We start from the raw sequence: 9,550 nt of genomic DNA, 5'->3' as shown, positions 1-9,550 counted from the left end.
ACAAAAAGTGTTTGTCATTTTTATCACCAGACGATGGAAACCAAGAAATATCAAACACTTGTTTTATTAAAAAAAAAAACATGAATCAAACTGGAGCACAGCTCCAAATTGGTCACAATTGATATCACACCTACACATCATGTTTCTATGGCAACTACAGATGCAACTCATAGTTATTGATATGACCATGTTAGGGTGAAAAATCAAAAAGGAATTAAAAAAAAAACAAAAACATGAAATTCACAGTGCCTTTTTATCACTTATTTAAAGTGCCTCAATTTCAAGGCTGAACACGCAAACAAGGCACACAACAATTTCTTTACCAGTGTCTAAAAAAGAATCGTTACACATGATGTTTTTTTTGTCACCTCAGCGTCGTAAACAAAAGTTAGAAAGTTGAGAGGTGAATAAAACTCTTGGTTTTTCGCTCTTCTTTGGCAGCAGATCATCTGTCCAAAACACGACCACAAAACATTGCAGGTGTAAGCATGCAAACGTTAAAACAACATTTCTGACTGTAGCAATTATTTAAATAACCATAGGACATTTATCAAACAATCAAATTAATATTGAGAATGTATTTCCATCTCATGACTTGCCTCCCCCACATTGAGAAGCACTTAAGATTTGTCCTCAGACACATGAGCACAGTTATTAAAACTTGAATAAGCAGACATGGTGTAGGCTCCGATCTGACTAAACACGTCAGGGATCAATATAAAGTCAGTTATTAAAGGTATCAATTTGTGTCATTCAACAAGTCATAGTATTTATACTTGTTGATGTATCCGTTCACAATGTGTTATATTGATGTTTAAAAATGCAACAGCAACTTTAAGATGCTGTGACTCGCTCCTCTGTGAGGCTTTATGGAGGTCTCCTGGGCCTCCATTACTGCCTGGTCACCCGTCCATTCCTCACACTGATCACAGTTGTTGAAAGAGGCTGTTGTGCTGGTGCAAGAAATGCACAAAAATGCATTGTCTTGTCTTTGCAAATGGTTGAGAACAAGGAGAAAGATATTTGGGCTTCACAACGACGCTGGCCAGCAGCTCCTTTTATAAACCACACCAGTCAACAGCAACGCAGTCGCGGACGTCAGCTGGTGGTGAGGTCTACCATTAGACCGACTGTACAAGGCTGGCGACGGACAGGATGGAGATTTTCGGAGGAATCACTTATTTCCGCACACATTCGCACTACAAAGCAACATTTTCCTTGTCAAATGATTGTAGCAGAGACCACAGCAGTGTGACACAGCAGCCATGTTGCTTGTAGTCTAAAATGCGGGATCAAGGTTTCTGATATGGTGTAAAAAAAAAAAATTAACAGATGAATTTCAGATGGCCATGGGGTCTCTCCTGGTGAAGGTGCAGTCCCACATGATGCCGTCCCCAGTGGGAAGATGGCTGGAGGGTAACAGGACCTGTGTGAACCACTGACTGAGGAACAGAAGAACAAGTATATTCAAATATAGCTGAACACAACAAAGGACATTTTCACACCTGTAATAATTTTGGTCCGTAACTCATTTCACACAGATTCTTTTAGTCTTTGACAGTCAAGACAGAGTGTAAACCTTACAACTGGGTTAATAAACTAGATAACACACTGAGTTCTGATGGTAAACAACCCCTCAAATCTTGCAAGAACGCCACTTGTTCTTGTACCAAAACAAATATGGATGGTAACCACTGTTCGTACGCAGACACTCGCGTCAAAAGGCCCAAAAGCCCAGAGTGTGGGTGAGATCCTGGATGGAGAGGTGTGTGGGACTAGAGAGGGGGCTGGAGGAGAGTGAAGCTCACCTCAGCTGAAGGTGTTTATTTGCCAGTATTTCTTCCAAGTAAGGTCATTGTTCTGTGATCAGTCAGTCACAAACATCAAACAAAATATATGCCTTGCCTATCTGCCACCTGTCAAGTATATGGACAGCTGGGCAGCCTGGATACTGAAGCACTGACCGAAACTCATGAAAGTTAAAAATACTTTAAGAATACTTTTATATCAAACGCGTTTCTTTGATGTCAGATTTAATCCAGTCCGCCTACTTCAATCCGGCTGTGCTATAGCTAAAGAATCACCAAGGCTGATTTTGGGAAAAGAAAATCACCGATGAATACCAATAACAACAATTAAAGGGCCTATTTGTAACTTTTCTCTGCCACCGAATGTGGTTTCTTTGCAGGAGCGGGTGGTGGTGATTGTTGCTGGACAAGAGCTTTGGCCATTGTTGTCTTTACAATACAAGAGGTTATAATACGCCCTGTGAGCAGCGCTATGTCTCCAGGGCAGACTGGAGGCTACTGTGAGTCACTGTCAGAAAGTGATGGGATGGGCTGGGGGCTAGCTAGCTAGCATGCTAACTCCAATAGAAGAAAAGACGCAATAGAGGCAAGAGTTGCCACTGGAGACAGCTCTTGGTGAGTGAAAGAAAGAAGTTTGATGCTGAACTTGTAAAACTTACAGATAGCTCCTTTAATAATAATAATAATCTGAGTGTGACTGATGTGCTCCATATCTAAGTGGAATACCAGTGAGACGATTACGTGCACAGTTTAGGAAAACACAAATCTGGACTCACCTCCTTTTCTCCACACCAAACAGTAACTTCCAGTTGTTCATCCTCCCACGATAATAGGGATTCCTGAATACCTGCATTGTGACAAAAGGGCTATTATAGCAGCCATTTTCAAAGCTGTGAATATAATTCACTTATAGAATTAATAATCCACACAAGCTTTTAGTCTTTAAGTTTAGCACCTTGCCCTTCTCCCTGAGCCTTCTGGCCTCTTTGCGGTTGATGTGGCGCTCCACGCTGGTCTCTCCCCTGCTGATGAGTATGGCGTGCCACAGGGTGAGTCCTCCTAGAGCTACTGCCACCGAGCTGGGGGGGGGGGGGGGCGTTACAACTTTCATATTCCACCTTCATTTCAATTTCACACAGAGAGACGGTGAAGTGTTGCCCACCTGGTCAGCACCCAGAGGAAGATGACACACTTGTGAGAAGTGGTTTCGCCCGAGGTGTAGTCTGGAGGGGGGGTCTGATAGTAGCTCTAAAGTGGACGGTAAAAACACAAAATACAGTCAGGCTAACATATTCACAATAATATGGTCAAATATGGTGTTACTTCACTTTCAGAGTCGGAGCTGCCTAAAAAAAAAAAAATTATTTCACTGCTTTCTGAGGACATTTTGGCTCAAGCGTTGTTCACCATGTGACGTTAGGTCTAACATGTCTGATAGTAATTAAAGCCTGGAGTTGTTTGTTTACCATCTGGCGAACAAACACCCTTGAGATCCTGGCCATCCTGGATAAGAGGTGAGCAGAAAGCCAAGACTGCTTTCAGGTCTCCTGTTTCACTTGACTTTTGCCATTTGAGATCGACTCCCGCCTTCTTATTACCATCTGTCAGCCACTACAAAATAATTCATCACACACAAAACTCATGGAAATAGTAAATATATCCAGTTATGGCAAAACTAAACTGGAACCCTCTTGTAAAGAAACAACCTTCATAGCTACTGGCGCTCAAAGTTAAAATGACCTCACCTCTATAGCACTGTAGGCCTCTAGAAACAGGTCCCTGCTGCTGATGCTGCAGTAGATGCAGCCCAGGGTCATGTAGAGGCAGAAGGAGAAGAAGTAGCGATGGTTGAAATGGCCCACGCAGTTGTTCAGCCAGGCTGGAAACATGTTCAGGTCGATATGCGCAGAGTGGGAAAATTACGAAACACTGAAAACACTGAGGAAAAAAGTCATTCTCATGCATCCTCCTGTGGGTTTTTCTGCGTTTCTTTTAGAAAGGATACGACAGTGGTGGTCCATCTTCAAAACACACCTGCAAAATAACAGAGGCGTTTTACAGAGAGCAACTAAACTGAACTGATGAAGTAACTTTCATGAACAGGGAAATGATCTCACATGTTGCAGATGCTGCAGTGGTGCGTCCTGGGCGGCTTTGGGGTGATGCACTTCTTGCAGATGGACACTGAGGGAATATGAATTTTGTCCTATAATACGGAAAATAATAAAGATTAAGAGGATGTTTTGTGCCTGTGATTAAAATAAGAAAAGTAAAAGTTTACCCTGTACGTAATGCAGTGACGGTGGCAGTGACAAGGAGGCGGTAAATGGATATAGCCAATCAATAGTGCACAATAGTGGCTATATCCATTTACTGCAGTCAGTATTTTATTGTCATCAAATGAAATAATGACAATGAAATACTGACTGTGCAAGAGCTTTCTTCCTCTCTAAATACATTTTCTTTAAGGAAAACCTTTTTTTTTTTTTTTAATGTCTGTGGAAAGATTTTGTCACCATGATAGTGTTACAGTCATGAAACTCTACAGGTGTGTAGTTGAGATGAAAATGATGGCTGAGTTTGAAGATGGGCGTGAATGTCAACATGCTGACAGGCATCACAGCTGGAGTGATGGTCTCTAGTTTTTCGTTAAAATCACTGTGGCATTGAGGATGTTTTTTTGCCACTTGTTAACAAGTCACATCAAAGTAAAAAAAGTTTTACTGCATCAGACAAGACTCACAGTGTCCAGTGCAGCTACAGTGTGTCTGCTCATTTTTTTTCTTACATTTTCCCCTCAGAGCTGTGAGGAGTTTGGTACCTTGGGCGGGTGTCCTGGGGAGGTGGTGGTGGCCTTGTAGTAATGAAAGACCACCATGATGAGAAGCCAGTGGCCACAGCAGAGGTGCCAGACCACCCAGTGCAAAGGGTAGGTGCTGATGATCGTGGGTAGGATGAACAGGTAGACGATGACCACGACCGAGGTCGTCAGGAGGATGACCAGACAGACAAACACCTGAGAGAAAGAGAAGAGAAGAGAGGGTAAGAGGAGGAGTGAGAGGTGTAGAAAAAAAGAAAAGAAAAGAAAAGAAAAGAAAGGAAGAGAGCTCACCACTCCAAACCAGCGGGTCACATTGTCTACAATCCAGTAGACGGGTTCGAACACACAGTCCAGCAGAGTGTCTGAGTTGCTGAGGCTGTTGTAATACAGTGACTTGAGCAGCAGCTTGCCGTAGCTCCACAGCTCCAACAACCTCCCGCTGGCCCACGCTTTGCTCCCCCCGCCTCGCCGCCCTCCTCCTCCTCCTCCTCCTCCTCTCGGGCGGCACAGCCGGCACCAGCGCAGCGCCAGTCGCATGGCCCGGGAGAGCTGCCACCTCCAGCTGCTGCCCATACGCATGCTGCCGCCGCCGCCGCCTCTCCTACACACTCTGCCTTCCAGGCACGCACAAACACACAGACACACACACCAGCAGTTACAAACGCAGGCTGCGTAAAACAGCAGCTCCTCGTGGCGGAGCCTGGTGACCACTGAGGTTTCCATCGTCGTCTCCGCCGCAGGAGGAGTAAGAGCTGTCAGAGAGAAGGCGACTAAGAGCAGCGAGCTCTGACACAAAAGAATGAGCAGCGCACAGCACAACTCCAAGACAGCCCTCGCTTTCCTAGAAAGTTTGGTGACGGCCTCCTCCATGCGACACTTGTCCGTCAGAGGACAGGAGGCGTCAGGTACGAGCTCCCCCCCCCCCCAAGAAATAAAGTTCTTCTGTTAATAATTCACAGCAGATCCAGATCCCCGGGCCAAAGACGCAGAGATGCAGAGTGGTAACCCTATAAGAGGGAAACACGAATGGATGAATGTCGTAAGAAGGAAATAAAGTGGCCACCTGATCCCGGGGCATCATTTCATGAAAGTGAGTATTGGTTACACAGATAAGGCTTCTTCGGGTTCTCCAAAATAGGATGGCATTAATAATGAGAGATGCTAATCAGGGGCCTTCAGTAGACAGTAACAGTAAAGCTGGGCAACAATCGGCCCTCTTTTTTTCTTCTATCACCTGCTATTTGACCTCTCATGGTGACCACTGTTAATGTCTGGTCTTTATTTTCATTCAGCATACACACACCTTGTTAGACATGTGTGAACGTCTGAAAGCAAACACAAAGGCACACGTCCCACCTGTCAAGGTTAAACATCATGACCCTGATAGGTTTCCAATGCTATCTTCATTAGAAGGTTCCACACGCAACATTAATCAATCATGGCCATATTAATTCTATAACATCAGTGTAATTATTGATGATAACGACATTCACATTAAAGTCACAGAAAATCATCACGTTTAAGAAGCGAGGACCAGAGAATGGTTTGCATTATTGTTGGAAAAGTGATTATTTAATTTTTATTTATCAAAATTAATTAGGAAATTATCAAAATTGTTGTGGATTAACTTTCAGCCCATCTACGAATTGATTGACTAATTGTTGCTGCTCTACAATTACAGGCGGGATGCAAGTTTGAGCTGTAACCAGCGATTATTTCCATTATCAGTTAATTCTCATATTATTTTCTCAATGAACCAATTAATTGTTTGGTCTATAAAATATCAGTAATCAATAACCTGCTAACAAAAAAATGCAGGCTGCAGTTTCCCAGAGGACAAGTTGATTTATACAAATTTCTTGTGTTGTCCAGCAGGAAGTCGAAAGCCCAGAGGTTTTCAATCTACTGTTCTAGAAAACACAAACACATCAAATTCTCACATAAGGAGCTGTAACCAGTAAATGTTTGGCTGATTTGCTTGAAAAAGTGACTTAATCGAGTAATTCATTATCATAATTACTGCCGTTTAATTTTCAGTCTAATGACTAATTGATTAATGGGCAAATCGCTTTAACTTTTAATTAAGTTTCATTAACTTTTATTTGTGTTGCGCCAAATCACAATCACACATTATCTCAAGGCACTTCACAGAGTAAGGTCAAGACCTTCCAACATTAGACAGAGAAACTCAACAGTTCTGTTTATGACACACAAAGCCTGGAATTTAGTTCAAGCTTTAAATTAAATGAATGGGATTGTAAATCTAAATTATGGGATGCTTGGGGCGTTTTTAAACCCACAGTTCATTTGCATCGGCCCGAATTACTGGATGAGGTGGTTAAGTTAGGTTTCCTCCTTGGTTTCTTTTCACGCTGAAAAAAATTCAAGCCAACACATCAGTTAAAGCCACACGTTGACTCCTCACTGGTCTGGGACAGGAGTGAGAAAGAAAGGGAGAAGGTCCTTTTTCCCAGAATGCAAAGTGCACTTGGAAACGGGACCCGTTATGCACAGTACTCATTGCAGTTGCATCAGATCTAGGTGAGATCACATTTAACTGCACTAAACCACACAGGTTTAAAACACCCTCAACCTAAACTTTGATCACTTTTACTTTTGTTATTTCATACTTTTATTTTTTTTTCTTTTGCAGGCAGAAATGTGCTTCCACACAATGAGGGCTTTCACTTCTCCTCCTCTTTAATTCCCACTCCACCAGTTCATGATTGGAGGGAAAAACCTATGGATTTCATCATGGCAGAAATCAGAAACAGAGAGGGCTTTAACTAAATTTCTGGATGAAATTAAAGGTTAAATTAAACATGTCAGAATTAGGGCTGGACGTAATGGCTGAAATCAATATTATGATGTGAGAGAAAGAGAAATCTGAGAAACGTTCCACCCTCTGAAGACACGTGCAGCAACACCTCTGCTCGTCGCAGACAGGCTCGTTGGCTGACTAAACACTGTTTAAAAGCACATTATTAATCTCCATGCAGTGTACCTGGCAGAGACAGAGAACATGAGAGAGTGGCACACAGCAGGGCACCGCAGTCTCTATGGCAACCTGCTGGCCTAAATCTGGTCTTAGAAGAAAGGAAGATCACAAGCCTGTGTGTCTCACTGTAATAAGCTTTACTCCGTCCTCTACCTCTGAACTGGCTCCGTCGCAGAGGAAGGAGACGCCTCTGCCAGTTTTTACTTTTAGTTCGCAGTGGAATCATGCAAAAGCATAACGTCAATTAATGAATTTGTGAAGTGAGAGTATACCGTTGCAATTTTTTTAGAGCCATTTATTCTGAAATATATTTAAGAAAAGTATTTGCTGGCTACAGCTCTCAGATGCTGGGATGATTTACTTTATAACCCTCAGATAAATACTTTGGATTTCTGGCTCTTGGTCAGGTTGTGAGAGAGCAGTCCGGAGACACAAGTCACGCTGGGCTGCTGAAAAAGTGTGGCGGATACTGGTTTTCTATTTTTGGTATTTCATACAGCAGATGTTAATTCCTCAATCATCTCTATAAATAAATTATTAGACAACTTTTTGATCCGTGTCAGTGATTGTGATGGGGCTGCACAGTTGGTTTCATTGTCTGTTCGCCTCTGTACCTTCTCCTTCCAAGTAATAAACTGCAGCCAAGTCTTGGCTTGTGTACATATAACTTAACACTGAGTCACCACTGTGACGCAGACCACAGCTGCTGTCCTCTCGCGGTTTCGTTCTCTGATAATTCCTTTGTAACTCTGGATGCAAGTCCAGACTTACTGCACTCATTTACCTGCTGCACATTAGGCAGGGTGAGATGGGACAGAGGCAAAGATGAAAACAGCTTCAGTTTTATCACTTTTCAGTTCTCACGTTTCAGGGCTGTTGCTCTTCCCGCCATCTTAATGTTTACATCAGGTTTTTGCCTGTGGCTAGGGTCATTAAAATGATTGTTAATCTATTAGATGATTAAATGGTTGGATGATTGATTGAAAATTCACTGGCAACTATTTCGATAGTCAGTGAATCATCTCAGTCATTTTTTCAACGGATGCCAGACACGATCTGCTTCCAGCTTGTTCACTGACAGGATTTGTAGCTCTTCTCTGCTTCATGTCATTGGTCAGATAAACAAGCAATTTGAAGACATCACCTTGAGCTCTGAGCAACAACAGCATTTTTGCACTATTTTATGACATTTTAGAGACAAAATTATGAATCAACTAAGAGAAAGAATTATCTGCAGATCAACTATTTTCACATGCAGTCCTAATACTGTCTTCTGTAATGTCTTCTCCCACTCCTAAGTCACAATACAGTCAAGCACAAAATTCCTTCACTTGCTCACCATTTTCACAGCAGTGATTTCTTCCCTCACACTACCTCATACGTGCGACCCTATAGTTTAGATACTGTGTGACAGCACCAGCAGTCAGTGTTCATCGTCATGGTACATGTAGGTACTGAGTAAAAAGGATCTTAATTCATTATTTCTCATGACCGATGCTCTCATCTCACGCAACTGCCCAATCTTGACAGTCAACCGGCAGATAAACGCACTCACTGAATCCTCTCCAGCATGTCATGCTTTAACGTTAGCTAGCTAACTGCCTGCTGCCTCCAGCTACCTCCAACAGGCGCCGTTTTAACGGCCCGTTTTCCTACATAGGTTAGACCGAGCCGGGCTAAACTTGACACTGGCATGCCGTACCTGGTCAGGTGAAAGGGGCGGACGAGCCTCCGGCGCTGGTCAGGTCATGGTCAGGATACAGTGTGTTAGCTGAGGTCTCCACTGACTGACTGCAGCAAACACTCAGCACAGCTCGGCGCTTCACACGGAGATTGTCTATTGTGTCGATGATTCACTCAACAGTAGGAAAAAAAAAAAATCACGTTCTCCCGATTCGCTAACCTGGTCGTTAAATAGTGTGA

At 43.0% G+C, this 9,550-nt stretch overlaps 1 protein-coding gene across 2 annotated transcripts; it reads right to left on the bottom strand.

The window, feature by feature from the left end:
• Nucleotides 1-45: 45 nt before the first annotated feature.
• Nucleotides 46-9,466, bottom strand: zdhhc16b (zinc finger DHHC-type palmitoyltransferase 16b). Of its 2 annotated transcripts, none has more exons than XM_071461964.1 (10): nt 9,330-9,466; nt 4,921-5,239; nt 4,630-4,824; nt 3,926-4,014; nt 3,814-3,842; nt 3,554-3,687; nt 2,971-3,056; nt 2,764-2,887; nt 2,585-2,655; nt 46-1,442 (listed from the first exon to the last, which is right to left on the bottom strand). In XM_071461964.1, exons 2-10 carry the CDS (start codon nt 5,206-5,208, stop codon nt 1,340-1,342), a joined length of 1,119 nt encoding a protein of 372 aa, XP_071318065.1. In that variant the 5' UTR covers nt 5,209-5,239; nt 9,330-9,466; the 3' UTR covers nt 46-1,339. The 2 variants fall into 2 exon arrangements, with proteins under 2 accessions (XP_071318065.1, XP_071318064.1); XM_071461963.1 differs by having other exon boundaries at nt 4,921-5,243; nt 9,330-9,459.
• Nucleotides 9,467-9,550: the final 84 nt, after the last annotated feature.

Source organism: Trachinotus anak, unplaced genomic scaffold, assembly GCF_046630095.1.
Source record: "Trachinotus anak isolate AG129_WGS33_773 ecotype Australia unplaced genomic scaffold, CSIRO_AGI_Tana_v1 ptg000025l, whole genome shotgun sequence".
NCBI classification, from domain to species: Eukaryota; Metazoa; Chordata; class Actinopteri; order Carangiformes; family Carangidae; genus Trachinotus; species Trachinotus anak.
This window is presented reverse-complemented; position numbering and strand designations above follow the sequence as displayed.

Coding starts and splice junctions, on each gene's coding strand:
- zdhhc16b (XM_071461964.1), bottom strand. CDS start 5,208: ATGCGTATGGGCAGCAGCTGGAGGTGGCAGCTCTCCCGGGCCATGCGA. Junction 4,015..4,629: donor CCCCAGGACACCCGCCCAAG/GTACCAAACTCC, acceptor TCCGTATTATAG/GACAAAATTCATATTCCCTC. Junction 2,656..2,763: donor GGCTCAGGGAGAAGGGCAAG/GTGCTAAACTTA, acceptor GTCACAATGCAG/GTATTCAGGAATCCCTATTA.